We start from the raw sequence: 27790 nt of genomic DNA, 5'->3' as shown, positions 1-27790 counted from the left end.
AAAATTATGCCGTCAGTAAGCATTCTTCCGCACTGGAACTGACGGGAGCGTTAAATTCCTTGGCCCTCGGACTGTTTAGGAGCAGTTTGGTGCAATTTTTGCTATTTTCAAGCTTTTGGAGCAGCCTGGCGCAGGAAAACAAATTTGTATCAAATCTGCGCAATATGCGCAGCTGTCTCACCCCCGTAAAAGCTATTCTAAGAATTTGCAATGTCCAGAGTCACTAGACAAACAACCTGGTCACAGGGACGTGCAAGTGTAGTGAGGCGCTTATGTGGGAGGAGGAGGAGGAGGAGGAGGATAAACATCTTTATTGTGTAGCAAATCTGTATGGAGTCTTCAGGAGGTGGAGTCCGAAGTCCAAGACCCCACATGCTTTGCCAGCCGCTACAGCCCGCTCCACCAGTGGAAGCTGGTCGGACAGGCATGAGCTGGACAGGGCGCGCCTCCAGAGCTCGGGAGAGCTGTACGGATTTCGTTTGGGGAGAGGGTGGGAGGGGCATCCACCAACCACGTGGAAAAGATAGCACAACCAGGGCTGAAGCCATTTTGGCATGGGCTGAGCATATCTGCTTTGAAATCAATGCAGCTTATTATCTAGACAGGCCTAGACAGTTTCCTGAACAAGCAGCTGTTAACGACGGCTATTAATGCGTCTCTGTAAAACCCCCTCAACAAGTTTCACCACCGTGGAAGTAAAGTTACAGGCCCCAAGTCATAGCCAACATTCTTCAATGCAAGTTTCAAAAGGGAATGCAGGGCTAAAAGGCCAAATCTGCAAACCTCTTGTTCCACACAATGTGCAGGGTTGTTCCGCTTGAATGCCTGCAAATACGCCCGCAAAATTAGTCCTCAATTCACTCGCACACCCACATATAGGTCACACTTCCCTACAACTTAAGTGATATGCGGGAAAGCCAACACGAGCAGCCTTCTTGTATGGTGGCAAAGCCAGATTTTTTTTATTTGATTTAAAAATACAAACAATAAAAAAACAGTTTGTACTAGCACACTGCTAATTGAATCGAACAGCAAATGCTATTTGCAATGTATTCGATTATTCACACACCTGCAGTGAAATGCAGACTAAAACTTACATTATCAATGAACGTGCAAAACAAAAAACAGCCCATTGATTTAACCTTCAGTGGTGAACAGTTGAACCTTGCCACAGCCCACACAAACTATACTGGCCTCCTTGAAAACATTACGAGTTGATTCACAACAGAGGAGATGGAAGCCGAGACTTTTCCCTCTTGATTCACAGCTAAAATAGGCGCCACACTGACCTTTTAGCAATAATTTGGCCTTGACCACCGCACTGTGAATGGGTCCTTGTGCTGAAACTGCAATTGCAAAATAACTGTTTCCATGTATAGAGGCTCAAAATACACGGAGACGTTCGATGCACATGAAAGTAATGAAATTAGTTACTTCCTTATGCCGAGTAATTTGTTACAGTGAAATGTGCCACATTATGGTTTAACTGAATACGAAACAACCAATTGGAATTGCAGGCTGATAGGTGCACATTAGTAATGGTGCGACACTGGGAACGACAAGAACTGCGCGTTTCCATTTTGTTAAGACACTCTTCGTGTTCCTTCCACTCGGTAGAATCCTGAATCTCTATACTGGGGAGTGCAGCTGTTTTGAGGTTCTTTTTATGGGGCCCACTTGCCTCATTTAATGACCCAAGAACGAAAAAAAGAGCAAAGGCATCACTTGTTCAGCTCACCTGTTTACATTATTCAATAACAAACAGAGAGCGAAGGTGCCATGTGGTGAACCGGGTCCGGTTGCACGAGGCAGCGACAAGAAACAGCCCAGGATTGAACCAGGCCTGGTTAACGATTCAGCCACGAACAAAGAGTCAAGATCACTCAATCGACGGCCCGAGACACTGAAGGTACAAGTTTTTTTCGTCTCGGTTCGACTACTGCAAATTTGCAGTAAAACCACCACTGGGAATGAAACGATGCAAGAATCGATACGGCTCCTCTCGGCAGTGAAAAAGACTGCAGCTTTGCCCTGCAAGCAATGTCTGGGGGGACAACAGTTCCCCCCCTTTTACAGCTATCAAAAGAACGCAGCGGACTTGTGCATTAGTTCTGACAAACACGGTTTAGCGAGTGTCCAAAAACAGTCTAGGCAGAAGACCGGCGACTGCCCACAAATGCACGCAATGATGACCAAAAGAACAAACCCAACGCTGACCATGCAATGCCAGCATGGCTTTAAAGGACCTCGTCAGAACTACAAGGGACAAACACACGATGCAACACCAACACACACACACACATACATATAGTGGAACTACTTTTCTCAACCTGCACTAGTGCAAATTCCGTGCAGGGTAGCGAGACTTCCGTCGATAGCGTGAGTGTGCGCTTGGCTGTGCGGCCGTGCACTACTTCGGCACTGGTGAAGGAGACCAACAAATGCCAGCGTGGGCGACAAAAAAGAAAAGGAAAGCCCTACTGTGCACATGGTGCACGCGTGAACCATTGTTCTAGAACAACGGACACCCGCTGCAACAACGGGGTCAACTACCGTACACACGCACTCCTGCACACACTTTCCTCAAACAACCACAATCAATGCACGATGTGATAAGCTCCGAATCGGTGACAGGCCTGCTTGCATGCCCAACTAGTAAGCGCATTATCATAACAGAGTACTCCCGGGTACCCCGAGTGCAAGCTTCTGGTGTGGTACCACTGTTCAAGGTGAGGACCTCCAACCCGACTAGCTACATCTTGGAAAAACCGCAACGAAATGTTACCCCCCTTTTTCCCAGCGGCATGCCAATGCCTGTGAACAGCAATGGCAGCAGCGCGCCACCCTGCAGGATTTCTGTGCCGAGGCGGCCAACAGTACAGTGCCCTAACAAGGCTGTCACAGTTTCCTGCCTTTGTGGCGGACACCTGATTTGAACACACCAGAGCGTTCCCCCGGCTTCCACAAACCCCCCTGCACAAACAAAGAGCATCACTCCCACGCCTTGGTATCTGTATTTGCGATGCTGCCTGTCCACCAGCACCGGTGCGAAACCGGGCCAACAGCCAGCCTGTCCCCCCTCACATTGTGCGCATTGAAGCGGAGCAGCCCCTTGCCCCCTCCCGCTCAGTAGTCGTCCTCGTCGGCCGCGTGGGTGCGGCTCATCTGCTGCTGCAGCTGCAGCTGGGCCGCCTGCTGCATCTGCGTCCACTCCTGCTGCGCCAGCTCCGCCTGCTGCTGCCGAGCCTGCAACAAGCGAGGGGCCACCAAGACAAGGCACTAAGAGCACTGCTCTGTCCCGATATAGCGGAGATGTCGGGGGAAACATGCGAGGCAGTGGTCACTCCCCAGCCCCTAACGCAAGCTGCTGCCAAGAAGCATGACTGGGTGATTGTAGTACAGTTAAGCCTGGATATAACGAAGCTGACAAAGATTCACAATTTTTTACTACATCCACGTTTTCATTACATGCAGGTTTTGAGTTAAGGCTCGCATGAATAAAGCACAGAAGAAACCAAAATGCTTGACATATGTGATGGTGAACTTCCCCTTTAAGGATTTATTTCACCGTGAAAAACTGGGCGATTTGCGCCTGCCGCTTTCCCACGAGCTTAGGCACTACACGACAGTCCAAAGAAGCAAGGTCACTCACTCCCGTATTCGCAAAGGTAACTTAAAGGGGCCCTAAATAGGTTTCTGAAGGTCGCCATTTCAATCGCGCAATCGCTAGAGTACCCCTTCACGACAATGTATACCAAATATTACACCTCTGCGTAAAGCAGGGGCCGCGCAAACACGCAAGTTGCTTTCGTTCTTCCTTGCTCACCTACCGCTTCCTTGCCGCCACACTTGCGCGCTCTGCCGTGCAACAGAGCGGTTGTGACGCACCCGTGTGACGCACGAAGCTCTCAACAGTACGGCTGCGCTATTGGTGGGCCCCGTTAAGTGCTGTAGCCAGTCAGCGTTCCCGGCTCTGGGAGAAACGCGGTTGCGCGCAGCGCTCCTGCACCGGCGGCACGGCGTATTCGTCCTGCACGGGTGGCATGGACGAATGTTTATCGCCGCCATCCCTTACACGAGCGTAGCTGAGTTTGTAGTCGTTTACAAGGTATTAATAACGCTGAAAAACACGGAAAATCTCTGCGGGCACAAACGGCCGCTACACACGCAACCGCGGCAAGCATCTGCCTGCTCGGTCGGCAAGCAGCCCACTGTGCGGTGTACGCACGATAACGCATACACCGCAGCAGCTAAATCTTGTCACCGCCCGCCAGTACGGGACTATTGCTGAAAATCAGTTTGCAAATACGCGAAAGGGGGTGATAGTGCAGTGAAAGATTGCGCGGGGGGTCGTCGTCGTCGCGGCCTCGCAAAGCAGTGTCTGGATGACGGCGGCGAGGCTAAGCCTTTTCACCGACCTCGGTGGGACGAGTTAACCGCGAAACGCTAACGCTAGCGAGCCGCAAGCGAGCCGCTATAGTCGTCGGTGGCAATCTTCAATTATTGTCGTTGGCGAGCATGTTCAGTTAGGAAGCCCCCTATCTTGCCTTCAAACGCTCGTTTGCGCTCGTTTCCGCCGCCGCGAGCACGGCCGCCGCGAGGAGCCGTTCGATGCGGGCCCGCCACCGACCGACCCCGCTGAGCGGTAGTAGGCGGAGCTTGGCCGTCGTCTGCTACAAGCGTGACGTACCGCCGAGCGGAGCCAATGGCTGCGCGCTTCTCGACGCAACCCTGTTTCTCTAGGTGTCACCGATCAGGTCTTGTGCCTGGTCGGTGGCGTCTCCGCTTCCACAGTGCTTTGGAGGAGCGGTTAAAGAGGGAATGCGCCAGGCCTTGTTGCGGGCCCTTTTTAATGAACGATAGCTCGGCTAATACTGGACACTTTTAAATCATTTTTGCGACAGGATGTTCTTTGGATAGTACTCCAATGATTGCGCACGTAAAATCTCAACCTTTGGAACCCTGTTTAGGGCCCCTTTAACTATCACTTATGGCTTTTGACACTTTTCGATGGCTTGCTTGAAATCATCAAAAGCAGTTTCCAAAAAAATCCAAAACTGGCGTGTCATCTGCCCGGCCGTAGCCACTAACAGGCACCCAAACGAAGGGTCGTTTGAGAGGTTTTGTACCACACAGAATCTCAAGCGAAATCAGTTTGTGGTCAGATATGCCTTCTTTGACCGTGACTCTGAAGTCCTCCATATTGCCCGAACATGTGGTGAAAAGTGGCGAAAAAGTTATGTTACTGCTTTGAACCATGGTTTTCTTCCCCTGGATGAAAGTTTTTTCAAAAAGCTCCTAAACATGAAGATTGATTGATTGTAGGGTTTGATGCGCCGACGCAACGCAGGCGATGAGGCGCACCGTAGTGGAGGGCTCCAAATTAATTTTGACCCCCTGGGGATCTTTAACGTGCGCCAAAATCTCGTACACACAGGCATTTTTTTGCTTTTCACTCCTAAACATGACGAGCGACTCACATTACTGGACTGCATGCACGTTTTAGTGTGCTCGATAAGTATTTTTGGTTTTACGTGGTATGGGAGTGCCAGCAATCCCCAAGCCTCACCCCTACCTTTGAGCAGTGGAAGGAGCTGCTGACCAGCTCCGACCACTCAGACCAGCGACAATTGGAGGAGAGGGCAAGGGTGGCAGCACAGTGCAAGGCATCCCGGAATAAGGAAGCCTCCAACCGGGTGGGTGCCCAAATACCAGCCCCTCAACTTAAATAAAGTGTATTCATCATCACCTCCGCCCCCCGATAGAAATGAAAACTCAAATGTGACATTGGAGCCAACAAACCACACTGAATAACATTGTCTGAAATTCTGTATGGAGGACGTCCCACTGGTGTTTCGTCACTAACATATTTATCGCTAACTTGTTTTGTATGACGCTCACATAGTAATTTGAGAGAAATATACCTTGTTTGCATTATGTTTTACGTTTGAAAATAGAGATAGGCAAAAAGTACAGCGGGGTAACTTTGGACTCGGGGTAACTTTCAGTGCGATAACGCCGATAGAAAATGGAGTAAGAGTTCTTTTAGCTACCACTGCGACAGATATCAATGAAAAATTTTATTTTACAACACTCAAACCTATTTTGCTAAATCAACGTCCCCCTCCGCATGGAATGGACAAAAGCAACAAGAACACAATCTTAGAGACTATGCACAGAAGAGATGCAGGAGCCAGGAATACATTACAACAGTACTGCTGGTGAAATGTGGTGAAGTTTCGACCAGCGGCTGGTGTCAGAACGCCTCCCCAATCTGGCAAGCTGAACTTCATCGCCCATGAAAGCCGACTGATCCGACCTTGTACCCTTCCATTCACCGCCAAGTTGCTCTTCATAAACAATTTGTAAATAGTGTGTCGCGTAGTTCTACTCTTGTTAGGTTTGGGCCAAGGGGAGAGCCTTGGCCATGAAGGCTACTCCACACAGGTGCCGGGAAGTGAGTGTGTATTTCACGCTAGGTTCGCGTGAATGAAGAGAACACGAGATGGTTGTGATCAGGAAAGCCCCTTGAGATGCGAGAAGCGCCGCTTCAAATATCATGCCAGCAGGGCCGCCGGCAAGGCCTCGGTCAGGCGTGCGTGCGTCTTCGTCTGGCGATCCCGACTGTCTCGTATTGTTTTCTCACGCGAACATAGTGTGAAATAAACACTCTTTACAGCACCCTCACCCGGTCGCCTGGGCTCAAACATAACAAGGGTAGAACTACAAGATACACCATTTAGGGATTATCAACAGCAACTCACCGCCAAGGGAACTGCACAAGGTCGGATCGGTCGGATAACCACTGCAGTAAGTACCTTGGACCTTTCACGGCCGATAAGGTTCGAACCGGGCGAGGTTATGCTTTACCGATAGCAAAGCAACATCCACGTGTGGAGAACACAAGATAGGAAACTCAGGCAACCCACCTGAGCTTCCTTAACTACCTGCAGTGGATCTTCTTCCTTTTGCCGCTTTCGTATTGCTTGCGTTCATTGTTGTAGACTACCGACATCGTAAAGGCCGCCGATCTGTCAGCCCGCTCTGGTTACAAACCCCTGCGCGCTCACGTCTTGGCTCGTGCTCGGGTTCGTTCTCTTTTTTTTTTTTTTTTCGCGGGGCTACCATGGTTGCCAGACCAGGATGCCTCCCCCCCCCCCCTTATGGAATGCCTTTATGGGCCCCATACGTTCGTAGTACCTCCCCTAAGGACGAAGCAAAAAACCGAACAGGGCCCGAGCACGATCCGGGGCACGAGCACGCAGTGACAGATCTGCGGCCTTTAAGGGCCCCAATACATTTGTAGTACCTCCAAAAGAGACAAAGAAAAAAAAAAAAAAAAAAAAAAAAAACGCCCATTTTATTTTGCGGGAACCCTGGTGTGATGTGACCCTGAAGGGGGTTCCATTGTGCATTTCCGTTGGGTCGATTACTCGAATTGCGTGAGCAATCATCGGGTAATGCGAGAGAGAGAGCGCAAGCGTAGCGCGGACGACCGTAGACTGAGAGACCGGCCGAAGTGCGGCACTCCGCTTAATGCGCAGCCCACCCGAAGGAGAGGAGACCGCAGAGTGAGAGGGCGCTGCACATGCGCACAGCGCACTTGAGCCGCGCAGCGCCGCCCACGGGTGGAGTGAGAGCGCGCCGCACTGCATGCGCCACAGATGTTGGGGGAGAGGGCGCGCTATCACGGCGAGAGGAGAGGGGGTGAGCGGAGGAGAGACGCAGCTGTGCGGACGCGGACGCTGCTGCCGACGGACGCAGGACAGGGCCGCCAGCAAGAGATGCTCCTCAGCGTCGCATCTAAAAAAACGAACCTGGGCTCAAGCCCGAGCCCGCGGCACGAGCGCACAGGGGTTTGTAACCAGAGCGGGCTGCCAGATCTGCGGCCTTTACGGGCCCCAATACGTTTGTAGTACCTGCAAATGTATGATGCAAGCTAATCAACAGAGGGCAGTCCTGGTCTGGCTACCAAGGTAGCCCCGCGCAAAAATGGCGGGAAAATTAGCGGGTATGCCAGCCGAAATGCTACCCTTTAGTGTCCCTTTAAGGGGAGACGTGGGTCTTGAAATGAACTTTATTATTTGAGCTAGGGCCATGAAAATTACTATGCATATGTGTCTTGTTTTCCAGATTTTAAATATGCAATTAGTTTCGAGGTAGCATATTTAGTTTTTGAGTTACAAAGGAAATACCGGAGCCTAATTAGGTCATTTCTTACGGGCCATTAAGGAACTTTCTAATTGAATTTTTAAAAATTCGTGGTATGAAAATTTAGCTTAAGACGTGCCATGCATGCTAATGCTATTTATATTTCTGTAAAAACGGTTTATTAAATAAAATTAGGCTAATCATGCTCAGTATGCTGTTCACACAGCCTAAAGAGGTCACATTATTGCTTATTACAATTATTTGGTGCATATTGCACCATTAAAAATAGCATCAGCATGCAGGGCATTTCATTCTGAATTCAACGGTGTAAGTTTGGTTGAAATCGTCAAAAAAGAAACCCCTGAAAACCCCGTAAGGCTAGGCACATCGGCTAGGCACATCCGCAAACAACGTGAAGCTGACTAAATTACAATTGAAGTTTTGACACTGATTGCACAAAATTCTGAGGGATTCTGTGTAATAATGTTTGCAAACATGAAATGTAGTTCTTCCTGAACAAACTGAGATTAAGTTTCGTACCGATTAGAGCAACAAAAAAAAAAAAAAAAATCGAAAGAACGACCGGAGTGTAAAAAAAAAAAAATTCACAATGTAATGAGAAGACCTTTGGAAAGGCTACAGGAGGCGTCAGCAGCATGAGCCATCTCCCAAAGCAGAATTTTTATGGCTATAAGAAGGGCCTTTTGTTTGTGCGGCTCCGGATGGGTCCTTTCACAGCTGTCCCGGGCTGTAGTCGCCAGACGTGTAGTTCCTGTGCCGCCTGGAGAACCTCTCCTTCACGCTGCTGCGGCTCTCGTGGGCTGCGTTTGCCTGGTGCAAGCGCAGGCTGTCTTTTTCTATGCTGCGGAGCACAAGGCAGCTGCTGGCGGTATAGCCCAGGCTTGCAGTGACGGACTCCATTGTTGCTCGCCTACCCTGGTTGTACACTGCAACGGCCTCTGCAACAGCCCTCTTCACACTGTTCAGAGAGGTGTTGGAGTTCTTCGAGGCCTAGGTCCAGATGACAGAGTGGAGGCTGTCACTGGCATTCTGGCTCATCCCACCACTGCACAGTGCCAGCAGGTCTTCGTTGCTCAGCCTGGCGAACACTGGCTCCAGGGCAACCCGAACGCAGTCGGGAAGGGGGTTCTTGTGTGCAGGTGGATACTCGCCGTTAGCAAGGGCTCGGTTGTACTTTCACCATGACTCGTCCCCGTTAGGGCCCTTGCTGTGGTTTGGTGCACTGGCTGTGGACGTCATGTGCAAGAGTGTGGCTTCCACTGCCCTCTTCATCCCTGGCACGTCGTTGCGGTTGCTCCTAAGGGCATAGCCGTAGCAGCTCTGAATCTTCTCGATTCGGTCTTGAGTCAGTCGGCCTCTACCTCTGAGTGACTCCTCCTGAGCCTTGGTCTTCTCGAGAACACCGCAGTGTTCCGAGAACACCACGTGGTCCAAGACCAATCCCGAGTAGAGCTCTATGATGCACCCCACACTGATGTGGGAGCTTTGCCCTCGGGTCAACCAAGACCTGCCAAAGATGACATCAATATTGCCAACTGGGTTCAAGAGATCTGCGAAGATAGTCTTGACAACTGCTGCACTGGCAGCTTCACTTGCAGTTGCACAGGCTTCAGAGGCTTGAACAAGCTTTGTTTTCAAATGCCCCTGGAAAGCCTTATGATGCAGGCCACGGTGGGACAGGTTCATGCACACGCAGAAGTCTGCAAGGGCTGTCACACCTTTGCCAATCGACTGTATTCCCTTAAGGGGGGACGAGGGTCTTAAAACTAACTTTTTTATTTATGGGTAGAAACTTATGAATATTTGCACACGGATGTGCTTTTCTCTGTAGATTTCAAATATGCAATTATATTTGAGCTGGTGCTGTTAGTTCGAAAGTTATCATACAAATTCTAAACCGCAATTAGGTAATTTCTTACGCAGCTTTAATGAACTTTCGCATTGCATTTTGTCGCTTTTAATTACATGAATGGATAGCCAGAGTGTTCCCATACCCGATGACATTCTTCGTTTTTCTCTAAAGTCACGGCATCCTGAAAAAATATGTCAAGTACAAAAGATGGCAGTATTCGATATTTTGGCTCATCAAAATAACTGCAAGTCATTATTTATGCGTAGCCTAAACAGAAAAACTAAGAATGTCATCGGCTGCCTCAGGCTGTACTGAAAAAAATGGTACCAAGATTGACCTTATGAAGCAAAAAGAAGTTTCCAAAAAGCTGCGTAAGGCTGAGGGAAGTGACCGAAAAAAAGAAACTGAGAAAACTGCATTTGAAGTTTGGCCATGTGTTATGAGATGAATCGTCAGTAGTGTAGCTTCAAAATTTCCCAGTAACAAAGACATGTTCTTCCCATTTTCAAATCTGTCTTTGGATTCCAAAAATGTCAACTAGAACTGGAGATACAAAAGGCCAAGTAACGGACCCCATCAGGAATTTAGCAAAATTTATCGACTTCGAATCGGTTGGCATTTTGCTAGCGTTGTGAAATCTGGTGGTGTCTTGCTGGTGTCGTGAAAACTGCAACAGTCCTTCGTAAAGTGCCATCATCTATTACAGTGCACTGTGGTACCCAGAATATTGGATACGGCAAAAGTGTGAGGGTGAAACTTGCTTTAGGTGCCCCCCTTTTTTTGTTCTTTGGTGAGGCTATTTCATTCACGGTTTTTATGCTGGAAGTTTGAGAGGATACCGGGGTGGGACACTGCGCAGTGCGTTTTCCGCAAATGCATCGTGTTGTTGGCCCTCAAAAGAGCCTTTTGGGGAAAATAAATGTAGCCGAAAGGCAAACTTTCTTGGCCTATGAGGATAAACCCATAGACGCCTTCTTCCTTCAAGCCGTGCATGGTCTATCTCCATCGGACATCACGGTTGTGTACCACAGCCCATTCTTGGAGAGCGAGCGCTTGAACATTATCAGGGCTGCCTCTACCTCCATGCGTCCTGCACCACAGTCAATGTTTCGCTGACACTCATGGTCTGCCAGCCAATCTTCGTAGCCCTCATCTGAAGCTCTGGGTCCGATGGTGCAACCTAAGCAAAAGTTAGAGAGGACTACATGATCAATCACAAAGCCGGTGTCACTTCAATGATGCAGCCCACTCAAATGTGTGACGACCGTCCCCTTGTCATCCACGTGCCATCAAACATCACATCTATGTTGTTTGGCGGCTGACCAAGGTCCGAGTACAAGTCCTTGACGGCATGCACACTATCAGCTTCAGAGGCTGCTGCAGTGTCCTCGCAAACCTGAACCACTTTCCTCAAGTGCGCTTGGAATGTCTTGTGGTGCAGGCCTCTGTGGGACAAGTTCATACCAGCACAAAAATCTGACAGAGCAGTCACCCCCTTCCCGATGCTCTGAATACTTTTCAAAGCCCTCATATTCACTTCAAAAGGAGTGATATTGCCGGATCCTTCGGTCCTTGGTGAAGAAAAACGTTCCACACGGTGTTCACAAACCGAGCACGTCACCTCGAGCTTCACGGCGAGGCCGTACTGCCGGTCAGCCTTCCTCAAATCCGGCGCCGCCAGCCCGCACTTGCCGCACCTGAAGTGCGCAAAAAGGTCCTTCAGCATTGCAAAATCCACTAAGACAAAATCTGTGCCGGATTCTTCCTCTGAGTGCGCCAAATCCACTTCAAGGAGGTCAAATTTCCGCTGCGTTGCTGACTTGGTCTCCATCCGCGCTTGACCTCGCCCGCGTGTTCCGTACGCGCGGCGATCTCCTCCGCCGTGTAATACTTCATGTCAAGCCGGCAAGCCGTGCTTGGACCCGGTATGGATTCCGGAGGTGGTTGGTCAGGCGATGGTGCAGGCGAGGCAATACGAGGCGGCGAACGATTCTCATCCGGCAGAGTCGAGCGGCCCGAAGTCGCACCACGCGACTTTGGGATAGGCAGACGACGCTTTCGCTTCCCGTGCGCATGACGGGTCGTCTTCTTCAAATGTACGTCTCCTGGCATCAGTCACGTAAGTACGCGATGGAAGAATTAGAAGAAACTGTAAAAAAAAAAAAACTGCTCTAAGCGAGCGCTACGCCAGAAGAGCGGACTCCGTCAGACACGCGTAGCAGACGCCATGATGGCGACCGCCATGACAGCAGTTGGCGCCAACCAATGGGAGGGGTCGTATGGCGAACTCAAACCACGCGCGTCCGCTCTAGCCAATCGGCGGCCGAGAAGGTGCCTTCGGAAAACTGGCAAAGGCGGTCGTTCTACTCAAGCGACGCCATTTTGAGATATCGCAAAATGCGCACAAAGAAACAAGCTTCAAAACAAGACCAAGATGGCGGCGATCGGACTGGTGCTTCGCCCGTGGGGCGCGCGGGAATTTGAAGCAACTTTTGCCCAATTCGGGGCATTTCGTGGCCCCCGAGGCGTTTCAAAACATGATTTTAGAGTATTTCCCGATGGAATTTCGCGTTGATATTTTGAAGGCAGGTGCTTGAAGGTACAATAATTCCAAAAATTGGATTTTCTCAAAATCGATCATTTCGCCATTTTTTTACCATTCTAAGACCCGCGTCCCCCCTTAATGGCCCTCATATTCATTTCAAAGGGAATGATATCTGCTGTCCCAGCAACCCTTGAGGAGAAGTGTTTCTTCTCAAATTCGCACGTGGCGCAAACGAACACAAGCTTGACTGCCAAGCCATACTCCTTATCCTCGGCCTTAGTGAGAGTCAGGGGTCCCGCACTGCAGCTACCGCACTTCGCCTGCGCGAACAAGTCGTCGTTCAGGGCATTCATGTCCACAATAACAAAATAACTTCCAGCATCGCTTGCCTGGCTCCCCTCGTTGACGCCGAGAAGGTCGAACTTCCGCTGGGTCGCCGACTTTCCTGACAGAGCTTGCTTGCACTGTTGTGATCGTTTGACACGCTGCTGCTGCTCTGCCGCGGAGTAGAACGCAGTGTCGACGCGCTCCGCTCTGCTAACACTTGACGAATGGCCGTCGCTACAACTCGGGCCCACGATGCCATCGGCAGGCAACTCGGCTGACGTTCCCGGCAGATCCAGAGAGTTTCGTTGATCCACTGAATCTGGCGGGGCTGATTGCGACGCTATGCTAGCACGTCACACTGTTTTTTTGTTCCAGGCTTGTTTCGACATTTTTCCGAAAGCTTTCCACGTGCTTGCTTTCAACTGAACCTCGCCCGGCATGTCGACAACGTAGACCCGCAACTTTTTGCACAGAGAAACAACGTTCAACACAAGCGCAAAACAACCACTCGTCGGAGAAAACACGAACAGTCGACCGCAGAAAAAAAAACAACAAACAACAATGCGCGTAGATCACTGCAATAGACGCTGCCAGGGAATCCCACGAGGCGCCGCCGCCGCCGAGCAGATGACGCAGAGAGCGGGCGAGCCGAGAGGGGGAAAGGAGCAAAAAATGGCAGCTTCTCCACTCCGTGGATGATGGACGAGGGTGTGGACTACGGGGACTCGAAATGACATCCAAGTTGCGCCCCAAGTGACACCCGATTTGAACCGCGAGTTGCACCTTGATTACCACATTTATTAGATTATAAGGCGGTCAGATTATAAGGCGAGGGTGCAGTTTGGAGAGTCGAAAAAGAAAAAAAGGTATATTTCTGAGCTTCGAATATAAGGCGGAGTATGACTTTGAGACTATGGATTTTGGGAAAAAACCTCGCCTTATACCGTATTTACTCGCGTAATCCTCACACTCGCGTAATCCTCGCACCCCTAATGTGAGCCACCAAAACTTGAATTTTTTGTTTCCTCGCATAATCCTCGCACCCCCAACTTTGCAGCGGCGAAAGTTGCCTGCTCGTGAAACCCGCATGGTGCACGCGCTCTCCAACGCGTGCCCTCCCCCGCCGCCTCTCCGTTCGGCGGAAAGCGCTGTGTATCCAAGGCCATCCAGGCGCCCTAACAACCTGCATGGCTACTCCCTAACAGGCGCCCTAACACGCTACTCACACTGTCCTTGAGCCGGTTTCGCGCATTTTTCGCTTGCGCGCAACTAGACGGTGTTCGCGCAGCCCGCTGTCGTGTCGTCGTGTCGCCGTCGTGGTCCCGCCGTTGAGCGGCAGCAGTCAGTGAGTCACTCGCGTCAGTGGTGGATAGCAGTGTTGCGGAGTTACCACTCCGGAATTGGAATCATTCCGGATTCATTCCACCTTTTTGAGGTGCCGGAATGGAATGGGAATGGAATGAGGATAATGGCTGGAGGAATGGAATGGGAATGGAATTAAGCACATTTTTCCCGGAATGGAATGGGAATGGAATAGTAATTTTTAGACGACGACGTCAACGTCCATGGTGCCGTCCGGCTGCTTAATTAGTCTGTGGCGACGACTGCGTCGTCATACCTCAAATGGAGCACCGGCGACAAAAACGAGAACGTATACCCGGCATCTCGAGTACCCTAATCCGCCTAGCCTGCGGCAGCGCTGGTGCAACTGAACTTCGAGCAGCGCAAGCGCGTTTGGCCGGCGGGCCGGTGATGATGTTAGGTCGGCTCTTCGTGCTGTGGCAGGCTTTTTGAGGCATAGACTGTCCGTGGCGCCGATGGCAGACCGGCGTGTCAGTTGCGGGCGCCATGTGTCCAGGCCAGCAGGCGGGGATTATCATCGAGAAGCAGGAGGGGGAATATGAACGGCACGCATCCGAAGCCGCGGTGGCTTTCACATCAAGCTGATGCTGCGAAACCTTGGAACTAGCAACATAAAGCATTCATGAAACATGAAACAAAAAGTCTGCTTGGCGTTCTCCTCCCACCCTCCGTGCCCGGCGCAGAATGAATAGCGTTGTAGTTTGTAATCCGACCTGGTAGGCATTTCCCGGGAATGCGGCGCCAACCTATGAACCCACATGTCCATCTGTTGCAGCGGGACCCCAGGGCTTCAGCAAATCAAAACCAAGGCAGTAATCATAAAATGTTTGGTGTGGGATTTGCGTGCCCGGCACCCGCCAAAGGCATAAGATGCGAGCTTCGGATGTGTTACCGAGATTTCTACCTCCACACTGGGGTACGGTAGTGGGAAGCTGTGATATACAATTGCATGAGATATTAAATACGACAATTAAGAAGGCTTAGCTGCCAAAAGGCGTTTGTTTCTAACAGTTCCGGCTCCAGCACCGCCCTTGTTTGCGAGTGCTTTGAGCGCTCTCTGCAGTGTGACACCGTGCGTTGCTTCGATCCAAAAGGGCGGCCTTCCCCTCCAGTTGCTCCAAACTGGTTCATGGTTTGGTTGCTGTGTTTCTGTGCATGGGGCCTTTGCACCCGGAGTACAAACGTACCTGATTACTGAAGCCTTTGTCGTCGGCGTGAAAGTTGCAGCATCGCCACTATTCAGGTAGGGAGGCCTCATTTCAAAATTTTCTTCAGGTCCTCGTGCATATTGGAGGCGCGTTCACCAAAACAAACTGCGTGATCATACTTCTTTATTTTGCCAGGGCTCTCGTCACGATATGGTTCTGTCACTTTAAATTAGGGGGTCATAAATATTTCCCTGTATTGAACGGATTGGGCTGAGGTAGTTCCAGGGCAATAAACAAGTGAAATGGAGGTCAACGTAGAAGTGGTGGTGACTTTCCTACGGTGAATGCAAAACTGTTAACGGTGTTCCGTGACGCTGCCTTCCAGTCTCTCGCGTTGGTACAGTAGCATTAGTGCTCAACGCTGTAAATTCACTTGAAATCATTCAAGTAAGCATTTAGAACGCGTATACATGTGAGAAAGCTCCGCACTACATTTGTGTGAGTTATCCACAGCGTACTGATTACGCTAGTATCACGGTACGCAAAGCAGATAGCACGACAGAACGCGATAGACTGTGGAACGAAACGGACATCAACGTAACAGGTGCTTCACCTCGCGTCGCGCAGGAACAAACCGTTAAAACAAGCTAACATGCACACACCAAAATCAGTAGTGCGATCCAGCTACTTATTATGTAAAAATTGGCCGTGTGACACTGCTCCCTTTTAAAACGAAAGCTTTCTTAGTTGGACCAGTGGCACTCTGTCAAAAAAAAAAAATTACATTTCCACATATACCGGTTTCTATACCGTAAAGCTCTGCTGACTGACATCTATGGACGCACTGTGCGTGCGTGAAACCGGGGACTGCAAAAAAGCCTTCCTATCTCTCTCTCTCTCTCTCTCTCTGAACTGGGGCTTCCATTGTGTCAAAAAGGTTACTTGAAAATAGCGAAAAAAGAACATTTCTAAATAAGACTTCACACGCGTCGACCCTGAAGACGAAGTGCAATAGTATATCTTTATCTCATAAACCACGTAACCGTGTACATTTAGATCGTTCGTGGATGCGTTACTTGTACGCGAGAAATCGTCGCATGCGTTCGTTGTTCGCTTGCGATTTGGGAGTTTGAATGTTTGGAGATAGTTTGAATGCACTTTCAGTGAAATTCGGAAGAACTTTTAGCTTTCGCACTTTTCTCTACTTTCGTTAGGAAGGGATGTAAATGTTTGCATTAGAAGGGTAGTTGTTCTGCACGAGATATGCAACCAAGCTGCTACCATTTCCCATATCGGTGACAAGTGGAACATTTTGCATACTTTTGCAGTCTTGGACGCGTATGATAACGTCAGATTCATGTTGCGTTCCTCGATAGCTCAATGCCTGAGGCAGTTTTTACGTTGAGGAATTAAAGGAATGGAATTGACCTGCCCGTCCATTCCAGGAATGGGAATGGGCTAAATTCTGTAATTCCGAGGAATTGAAAGGAATGGAATCACGACAAGTTCTAATTCCTCGGAATGGAATTGGAATGGAATGGGGATGCCCATTCCGCAACACTGGTGAATAGCTCGCTGCCGTTTTGAGAACTTTTTGATCTAATTGTTTTGTGCTTGGTGCCGCTTCGCCATGGGGAGGAACGCCAGCTACACTGCCGCTTTCAAATTGAAAGCGAAAGAGTACGCAATCGAACACGGCAACCGTGCCGCAGGCAGGCGCTTCGGCGTCACCGACTTCAACGTGCGTTACTGGAGTAGGGCACGCACATACGACGACGAGATAAGGCGCGCGCCAGAAAGCAAAGGCGGCAATTTCATGATCGCTGATCGACGGGAGACTGTTTACGTTGTAAATAATAAAATAAAAAGAAATAGCTGCTGTTGGCAACACTGAGCTTATCTATACAAAAAATGACCGCTACATTTAGCGGGATTGGCATAAGGCAAATTGGCAACACTGTGCACCGGATTTTTTTTCCCCCCCGCATAATTCTCGCACCCCTAACTTTGCATCGACTTTTCCGAAAAAAAAAAGTGCGAGGATTATGCGAGTAAATACGGTATTCAAATAAATACCGTACAGTACAACCTCGTTACAACAGACCATGATAGTGATCATGATTTCAGTATGCTATAAAAGAAGTATGAACAATCCAAATACTGTTACTACAGACTTTTACAGAATTATGGATGAAGTCTGTTATACTAACAAGAGTTTAGACTTTTCAACTGTTAAAAACAAATAAAAAAAACTAAGCTGGTCATTTCTCGAGATTCAGTTACAAATTAAACAGGTTGGTATTTTAGGCCAACAAACCTTCAGGGTGAACTGGGTTTTTCAGCAGTTTCATCCTCTTGTGACACTATGAAGCACGTCACAAAATGACGTGCATGACTCTTACATTTGCTGGGCTCCTGTTGTATGGCACCCCGTCAAACTTTTGATTCACTCATACTATTATTTCTCTCTTTCACGTCTTCAACCTACACTTGCATTTCCATTGTCTTCACATGAATATAAATGAAATGCAAGTAAAGATCTCATTGCTAAGCTTGGAGATTTAGCCATCTATAATGTATGAGGGCATACATTTTCTTGTTTTAATGAAGGTAACTTTCATATAATGATCTTATCTGTTGCACTATAGCACTGAAATTATAAATCATATTACCGTATTTACTCGCGTAATCCTCGCACTCGCGTAATCCTCGCACCCCTAATGTGAGCCACCAAAACTTGGATTTTTTGGTTCCTCGCATAATCCTCGCACCCCCAACTTTGCAGCGGCGAAAGTTGCCTGCTCGCGAAACCCGCATGGTGCACGCGCTCTCCAACGCGCGCCCTCCCCCGCCGCCTCTCCGTTCGCCCGAGAGCGCTGTGTATCCAAGGCCATCCAGGCGCCCCAACTACCTGCATGGCTACTCCCTAACAGGCGCCCCAACACGCTACTCGCACTGTACTTGAGCCGGTTTCGCGCATTTTTCGCGTGCGCACAACTAGACGGTGTTCGCGCAGCCCGCTGTCGTGTCGTCGTGTCGTCGTGTCGCCGTCGTGGTCCCGTCGTTGAGCAGCAGCAGTCAGTGAGTCACTCGCGTCAGTGGTGGATAGCTCGCTGCCGTTTTGAGAACTTTTTGATCTCTTTGTTTTGTGCTTGGTGCCGCTTCGCCATGGGGAAGAACGCCAGCTACAATGCCACTTTCAAATTGAAAGTGATAGATACGCGATCGAACACGGCAACCGCGCAACCGCGCCGCAGGCAGGCACTTCGGCGTCACCGACTTGTGCATTACTGGAGTAGGGCACGCACATACGACGACGAGATAGGGCGCGCGCCAGGAAACAAAGGCGGCAATTTCATGATCGCTGATCGACGGGAGACTGTTTACATTGTAAATAATAAAAAAAGAAATAGCTGCTGTTGGCAACACTGAGCTTACATATACAAAAAACGACCGCTACATTTAGCGGGATTGGCATAAAGCAATTTGGCAACACTGTGCACCGGATTTTTTTTCTCTGCATAATTCTCGCACCCCTAACTTTGCATTGACTTTTCTGAAAAAAAAGTGCGAGGATTATGCGAGTAAATACGGTACTTGATTCCCAGGACATCACACCTATGCATACTGCAAGTGGATGCAAGAAACTTCTATTAATTCACAATTGTTTTTAATTGTTCCAAACTGTTTTCGTTTGATCACAACTGTGACGCAGAAACACAAACTCTGGAAATGTACCTAACAAATTAATGGTTTCCTGCACTTGAAAAGTCCACTGTAGAGATGCAAAGGTGGACTTGTTAGCATTTCAAACTGGTCTGTTATATCCGAATGTATGTTGTAACAGAATCTGCAGTAAAGGAAGTTTAATCAATGGCACAGATAGGAAGACCAACCAAGCATTGCAAATCAGTATGTTGTATCCAAATATCTGTTGTAAGCAGATCTGTTGTAACGAGTTTCCACTGTATTCCCTAAATGAAACTGCAACTCGTGGCTCAAATCGAACTTCGCTTGATTTTCGCTTGATGGTGGTGTGCGCACGGATGGACGTGGACGGACATTGGGAGGTCCTAAGGTACTCCGCACTGTTACAAGCGAGGGAGCAAGCCGCTTGACCCTCGGGTACTAGCTTACGGTCGTAGCCCAATAGGTAAGACGACTGACACTAACTCTGTCTGGTCTACCAGACACAGGCTCGAATCCTGCCGGTGCCTGTGCGATTTTTTACGATTGCAAATGCTATGCGCACGGATGCGGACGGGCATTGTGCGGTCCAAAGGTACTCCGCACCTAAAAGGCGGAGAGGCGCGTCTAGGCCAATGGCAGAAGGCCGTGCCCTCTGATGTAGCCACCGGGCGGAGGTTCAACCAATCAGTGATTGTTATCTGCTTTTTTGAACATACGAAGAAAACAGACATTCCACGAGGTCCTCATGAAAGAGAAGGACATGGGAAGATAGAGAAGAGAAGCAGCTTTCAAACAAGACCAAAATGGCCGCCATCGAGAGAGCGGTTGCAGGCAGAGCGGGGCGCTCTGAACTCATTTTTAGCGCTGCGCAGGCATCGTATTTATAGTTTTTTTATACTCAGTCTTTGAATTTGGTGATGAAACTTTTCAGGCAGGTACTTCAGAGTATATATAACCTGAATATGTCATGTTCAAAAAATGCCAAATTGCTCTTTCACCATTTCAAGACCCGCGTCTCCCCTTATGGAAACTTTTTTCTCTCCTCGTGTTGGCTAAAAACAAGGCAGTTTGTCATCTACCAAGTTTCATGTGCGGGAGATTACAAGTACGCATTTGATGTCAATTGGCACCAATAAATTCAATACCATATTTACTCGAACCTAATGGGCATGTAACTGACGACTGCAAGAAAGAGAAGCACACAACTTTGTACCACAAAGAAAGCTGTTCCTGAACACTGGAAGCACACTGACTGTGCTAAAACAGCTCTCTGCCACTCTCGAATGGAAGCTTACTCTACACATGCGCGTGTACGAGTACTACCCCTGAACTCGACTTGCAAGAATTCAGAAGAAAAATCAATGCTCTCTTAGGCTATCACGGAACAGACCTGCTTGCCCAGAAAGGGCAAGCTGCATTGTATTCCTTTTAGCACTCCTGCTCCCACGTTTGGCAGATAGCGAGTGCCCTGGTTTTGCCACAAGTATTCAAAACATACCAAGCTTAGCACAGTGGGGCCGCTCGGGCAGGCTCTGTGCCCCTGCAGATAACATGTCCACACCAAATCGCTTGCGAGCACAGGGGGAAAGTGTGGGAGCAGCTAGGCAGCTACTATTCTTGTTCTGCACGGAAGGGTAAAGACGTTCCCAAGCTGTGGCGGACCCTGTAATTGCCTTCTACCAGGAGGGACTTCTGCCCCCCACTTTCACCGGAAAGACTCCCCCGAATCCCTGAAATTCCCTAGCCAGCCAGTTGTCTTGTCCCCCTCTCACTAGAGTACCTGTGCAAAGAGCTCCTGCTGCTGCCGCAGCAGTTCCTCCTCGGGAATGCCGAGGTTCTCGAGGCGGGTGCTCTGGCGGCGCCGCTTGGCCGCCACCGCCTTGCAGTCCTTGAGCACCGCCTCTGCATCCTGCCGGTACGCGCCGAAGCCCAGGCTGTCCAGCGCTGCGTAGTTAGAGAGAAGGTGGATAATAAGGAACTTCCCCACGACCCTGAAATCAGTTTACTGATGGGGGACAAAAATACGGTAGCACAGTCGATCCCAGATATATGGAGCCCAGATATATCGAACTACAGTTGAACACCTTTACAAGAGACACGTACTGGGGAGCAGCTTCTGTCTCTTATATGAGAGGTCTCTTATAAGCAGGGAACCATGTTTTCACTTACTGATCAACCCGTAGTTCAATGTGGGCACCCTGAGACTAAAATAAGCACAAAAGAGCACTACAGCATGTAGCGAAAGGTTTCTTCTAATTTATGTTTTGCCCCCACAACTTACGAAATAGTTCTAAATCACTGTTTGCTTCACGACTGTATTTTACAACAGCTTCTACAAGCTCTCTCTTCTTTCACTGTTTGCGGAAGATAAATTGTAGATGTTGAGTTCACAAGCCTGATGACTAGCCAGAGCGCACAGCTTCCCCTGCTGTGTGCTCCGACTATTCATTACGCTTGTAGGACTCAACATCTGCGATGCTTCCTGATGAGGGGCTACACAATTGGGAGCGCCCACTGCACACTCCCAGTATTCTTGGCTTGCGCAGAAGTCCGCATGCAGAGTCACGCTCGTACGCATGACGGTAAGCTTTAACCACTTCTGCATTGGCAAGGCTCCTCATCATTGTTTCATAGCTGACTGATCCATGGTGTTTGCTGAAGATATAATAAAGAGTGACTGCAGGCACCTGTCATCCCCTTTGATTCCAAAATGGAGGCAACTGCAGTTAGTGACTGGTAGCGCTGCATCCCAAGTTGAAATCTCTGTTACAAGTGAGCTTATCGACCAAAACTGGAGGACAACTTGTCCTTTACAACCAACTATCTTCATCCGATGTCTGCTATATATGACGGGAAAGATAGGGCAGCCATCCATGTGGGTGAATAGTGCCTCTTATACGGGACTGTCTCTTACATCCATGCCTCTCATAACGAGGTTCAACTGTATTGTAATATCGGACAGCGTGACCATCCCCTCGGAAATCCCGTGCAAAAGTATAGCACTGTTTTACTCATATTTTGAATTTGGTCACAGGCAGATTTGATATATCGAATGCCACACCGAAAGTGCCCCTGCAAGTGCGCTTCTCCTCATGTGGTTCTGGCAATAAATTCCCCCCTGCTCTCCCACACTTGGCAAGAGGGAGGCGCTGCCGCATAAGTTGAGGGACCTTCAACACCTGCTCACATGATAACGAGAACACAGGGAGTGACAGGGTGCGATAGGCAGTCAAGGGGGAGGGGAAACTAGCCGGAGGCACTCGGTGCTGCGTGTTTGAACCTCCTTGAGCCACTGCTTGCGGGCACAGGCCAGAATCGGCAGACCCTTGCGAACATGCCTCTTGTGATACGAGCAGAGGTGCGAACACGCCTCTTGTGATACCGGCATGAGCCAAGCAAGCTACAAAGGTGGGGGAAAAGCACATCACGCCTCTGGTGATGCGCAGGGCGTTCATCCCCTGTGCACGTCTCGGCTAGTGATCGTTAAGATTTTACAGCTGACAACATGGCAGAAGTGCGGTATTTAGACTACTGGCCTAGCGAGAATGCCTAGCCAACGATAACGTCAAATGGCAAGCATGTTTTTTCACAAAACCGAAACCGAGACTGGTTTGAATTCAAATCTTGGAGATCGTCCAATGACAGAATACCTCATATGGACATCGCCGCTTCAATTGGCGCGGCCGCCACAGACAATGCATGGTAGTTTTCTTCTTTCGGGCATTATAAAATAAATATCGCCTTATTGAACAGATAAAAGATGAAAAGTGTGTTTATTTGAGCCAGTCAACGCAATGCAAGCAAAAAAAGAAGCTTGAAAAATTTTTTTCTATGTCCCTTTGCAGGACCCCCCGCGACGTTTTTTTTACAGGTACTTTTCGACCCCTACACCGATTCGGTTGTTGAGGTGCCACTGAACAATGCCGACAATAAGTGTGTAAATGAGCTTCCCGGGTCACACAACATCTGCCTTAAAACTTGCGGAACACAGCGTTTTTTTTTGCTGCCCTCATTGGTTCCTCAATGCATCGCCATCAGTGACAGCGGGTTAGCACAAGAATGAAACATAAACAACAACAAAATTGCCCGCAACCCGAATATTTATTTCCGAAAGTCAGTTATAATACTTGGAAAGCCTTACCTTGCATCAACTTCACAGCCCAACTCACACACTATAAGAAGTGGTTCATCGCTCGTCTTCATCGCGCACACCTGAGAACGACCGAATCATGTCCAACTGCACGTTTTTGTCTTTGGCGCTCAGTACTGAGCAACGCCTAAGCATGCAAGCAAAGCCCAACTTCTGTTGATGAACTCTGCCAAACATTGGCACCTCGTTCTTCTAATGCTGTTCACAAAACCAAGTGAGCATCGCTTTGTCAATGTCTGCAAAGGCCGCAGCCACCACTGTTTTGTTTTGCGCACGTGTGCCGTGAAAGAGTAGTGGCCTTGGTTTTTCACAATGGTAGGGAGCGAGCTGCACGCACTTTATAACTCGTCGGTGCTATTCTCCCTTCCTCCACTCGGGCCACTGACTTGGGCAGTGATGGCTGCCTTGTCTTGTAGGGATAAACACATTTGCTTTTGGGCTGGCGGATGCATCTTTTCGAGCGCAAAGAAGCTGATCACTACCTGCACAACGAACGCACGCGTGCTGTTCAGCGGTACATGGCTAGCCTACCACCCCCAAGCTGTGCCATGAGTCACCAACCTGACCACCTATGACCTGACGACTGAGAGGCATAGAGGATAAGCCGTGTCACCCCCTGGTGATAATGCTGCGAGGCTGCCTCCACGGCCACCTGCTGCACGGTCTTTTTTGTAAACAAATATGGCTGCAGCCATGCACGTGTGCTGTGGCAGAACTTAAAACACACAAAAAAAAATTCATTGAGCACTTTTTGCACACTGTCGTTAGCCTCAAATGGGCAGATAACATGACGACCACACCTGCAGTGAATTTCGTTAATGTGGAATCGCTGTCCAAAAACATTTCTTTGCTGAGAGGTATAATACATAGGCTTGTATGGAAATTTGCTGAAGTTTCGAAAATATTTCATCGCTGAAGGAATTTCTTAGCCGTGGGATTACATTATCACGGCCTGTGCAGCCTTTGCGAAAGCACCAACCGTTTGCAGCGTACATGCTTTGAGACTTTGAGGTTGCGAAATGTTCTCAATGCTTTCTGAAAATTGGGGTGAGGGGAAGGGATATTGCAAATTATAACAATGTCATTCGAATACCAAATAATTCTAATCGAATATTCCAAGTTTCCAATATTCACACACCCGTACTGCATATCCCTTTGTGCTTAACAAGAACCACGGAGTGCCATGGGAGTAAAGCCTTGATACAACGAACTGCCATACCACGAGATCCTCCATATAACTAAGTCACAAGGTGTAAGTAACCTAAAGCCTATTGGAAACCGTGTATGATCAGTCTCGGCAAAGCGAGGAAAGTGTTGCTGTAATTTCATAACAACCAAGTCGCTGGAACAAAAACTCACGCAGAAGGACAATTTCGCCGTCACATTGACAGCAGAGGGAAGCATTGTCAGCGTAAGGGACGTTTGTAACCAACGTAGACAAGCCTTTGGGAAGCGTGGAATTCACTCCTCTGCAGGGGAGGGAAAACACCTAAAAAGCCTCCCCCATATTTTTTTTTTTTTTTTGCAGTTCCACTAAGAGGATTTCCTCCGTGGCCCTTTTTGTGGCCTAAATTGTTCTCCGCCAGACAAGTTTCCTACAAACATATACTAGAGGGAAATCTGTCACTGAAATCCCGTGCTGTTGTGGCCGCTGCCACCGCAGCTAGCAACGTTCCTCCAGGCTTGGCTAGCGACATGGCTTCTTTTCACTCTTCAAACCAAAATCAACAAAAAAAAGGGTAGCAGCTTTTTCTTCAGCTTGCATGAAGCTTCTAAACAATCCACGACAAATAAATCTTTCCAAGCACCACTTTTCCATCGATAAAACAACTTTAAGTGATCCTTTTGCAACAACAGCGTGCTTTTTTGCAGCCACAGGGAACTTTTGAGCTGGTTGGCGAGCCATTCCTAATAATGATGGAGTGTTGCTGCCCAGAACATGACAACACAGTCGCTGGAGAGCGGCTCGCCTAGACAACGCCCAAGAACTCGCTGTAGTATCCATTAGCATAAAACTACACCGCCAGCCTGTTTGCATTGCTTAGCGGCCGCAGCTTCCGTTTCTTCGCTAGGGTGAAATTCTGTCAAGTGGCGGTCGTCATTTTGAAGCATGTTACTGGAGCAAGAAATGCAGGCTTGAGAGACAATTAATGCAAGGAAACAAACTGGTCCGTGGCGAGTTTTAAGGTACTGGTGGAGAAAAAGCAGGAAAGAGGCCAATGAAGCACTGTCCCACAAGTAGTTAGCGTCAGGGCACAACCTAAAACTGAAAATGAGTAGTAGTAGAAGAGAGATAAAGGGCGGTGAACAAACAACTTAAGCAAGCGAAATGGCATATGCCATTACCCCAATCCAAGGGGAAGGCCTTCAACCACCATTCAACCATGAATAGTGTGTGACACGCAATAGGACTGGCCCCTTTGGCTTTTCGATATGCTTGTTTTGAACAGAACCAACCAAAAGTAGATGCACATACAGCGCTAAGTTCAAGACGAAAAGATTCTCTTTTCAATGAGGCTAAAATGCTGCAACTGCACTCGTAGAACGGGTGTGTCACAAGTGCCATTCGACCATCAATATCTTGCAGACTTCAGCTGGGCTAGGTCTAACTATAATTAATGGATATTATGGATCAAGAGCCTATTCCCCAAACCTAAAATTATCCAAGCTGAAAGAAAAAGACCACACCTTATCAAGTGTAAGTTTGAAAAAGTTTATTTTTCCATGAATCCTTTGTCCTAAAGTGCCAAGTTCCCTAACCCAATTTACAAAAATGCACCAACCTGTCTGCTGCTGTCTCTCTAGGGGAAATGCAGAAGCAGTACCTCTGCATCACAGCGATGGCGCCCCTATTATTTTGCAATAGGCCAATGCACGAAATCTTAGAACAGAATCTTACATGCACCCCAAATTTTGGAGGGCGCATAGCCTGGTCACAACCAGGGGCATGTTAAGCAGTTGCAAGATGGTTTCCCGATGTATTTTTATCCGAGTGCCTTACTTGCCAAGACTGCCTGTCCCTCGTGCCCAATTTTTAAACTTCCCAAGGGAAATGGGTGCCTGTTGTGTACTAGCAATGCCCATCTAAAACTAAATTGAAACCTTCGGGGTTCAAGCAGACATTTCCTCCAATCCATGGAATAGAGCCTTCCTCATTCTAGGGACCTTGTGGGACAGCTAGCCTTGCACTAGGAGAAATGGGCACTTACAGCTACAAAGAGACCCCACGCAAGCCAATGAGTGGCAGTGCTTATTGTTCGGACAGTGGCAGCAATGCCTGCCCCTTCGCATGAACAGCAACCACTGCTGCCACATCCCCAGTAGTCAACCAGAGATGAAACCTTCAAAACCCATGGCCATGCTGCAGTTTTCAGGCGTCAGAAAAAGGGTGGGGGGAGGAGAGTTGTGCAAGTGCTGCTACCCCTGCCTCATGCGTGCAGCTGTCTCAGAGTTACTCAATGTACGCAGCTGTGAAACTCCCCGTCCACAGTTGGTCCCCTGCACTGGGGGCAAACAAGGGCAAGCACGGGGCAACTTGAATAGCCATCTGGTGACGAAGTTGTAGTAGTACTCAAGCACATGCGCCTGCTGCTGCAAGTCAAACGAAAATAAAACAAAACTGTAAAAACATTAAGCATTACCTAATCTAGTGCTTCCAAATTTGAAAAGCAAGCTTTATCTTATCCAGCTGTTGTGTTATTAAAAGCAAATGTTTATCAATTAAGTCCAGCTGTTGTCCCCTCGGTGGTATGTGCCAATAGCCTCGGCCCTCAGCGCCAACGAAGCAGGGGTGCTCGCACGGCCCTGATTCTGAAGCGGAGTTCCGCAACTGGTGCACACTGAAGAACCCTGGCTCTGCCTCTGCCTCCACCGGAGGTACGCAGCAGTGCAAAGCCCAGCCCACCTCCGAGCACGTGGTCAGCAGAGATGGTCTTCTTCTGCTGCCGGTTGCAGATGTCGTTGGCCTCGGTGGACAGGTGGTGGATGAACTCGGTGCAGCAGGCCAGGATGAGCTCGCGCGCCTCGTTGGCAATGCGCACGTTGGGCAGTAGCTCCTTGATCATCTTGTTCATGGCCGCCCGGGGCACGGTCAGCTCCTCGTCCTCGGCGCCCGCAGCGCCACCGCCGGCTGCCGCCGACTCTGCGCAAACACCTTGCTCATCTCTCGGTCCGCTTGCAGGCACCGTTAACCACACCCAAAGATTCACAAGCCGTTACGCAGGAGCTAAGACTTGGATCAGAATGACAACGGTGAACTAGGCTCCCTCCTATAGTTCATACCCCAAGCTGCACGCAGCACTGTGGAGGCTACATTGTAGCGCCCACTGAGGGCGCCTAACTCACCACGAAGGAAAGGGAGAATAGGCACTGGGGCCTTGCGGTTCCACCTGCCGAGAGGGGAGACTGAAAGGTCCTTTCAAAACCCCCTTCACGGTGAGTTAGGCACCCTCAGTGGGCGGTCTAATGACAGCAATGTAGCCTTCACAGTGCTGCATGCAGTTTGTGGTATGAACTGTAGTTCAGGACCATCGGAGCAGACTGAA

At 49.1% G+C, this 27790-nt stretch overlaps 1 protein-coding gene across 2 annotated transcripts in view; it reads right to left on the bottom strand.

Moving 5' to 3' along the window:
- Positions 1–293: 293 nt before the first annotated feature.
- Positions 294–27790, bottom strand: part of LOC144138273 (protein Dr1-like) — a 40012-nt gene continuing 12515 nt past the window's right edge. For both annotated transcript variants that reach the window (XM_077670465.1, XM_077670473.1), the window contains 3 exons: positions 27151–27387; positions 20877–21040; positions 294–3246 (listed from right to left, as the gene is read on the bottom strand). In XM_077670465.1, the coding sequence (XP_077526591.1) occupies positions 3127–3246; positions 20877–21040; positions 27151–27387 (521 nt within the window). In that variant the 3' untranslated portion in view covers positions 294–3126. The remainder of the gene's footprint in view (positions 3247–20876; positions 21041–27150; positions 27388–27790) is intronic.

This window comes from Haemaphysalis longicornis, unplaced genomic scaffold (assembly GCF_048455015.1).
Source record: "Haemaphysalis longicornis isolate Haplotype H1 unplaced genomic scaffold, Haemaphysalis longicornis Haplotype H1 scaffold_1, whole genome shotgun sequence".
In the NCBI taxonomy this organism is placed as follows: Eukaryota; Metazoa; Arthropoda; class Arachnida; order Ixodida; family Ixodidae; genus Haemaphysalis; species Haemaphysalis longicornis.
This window is presented reverse-complemented; position numbering and strand designations above follow the sequence as displayed.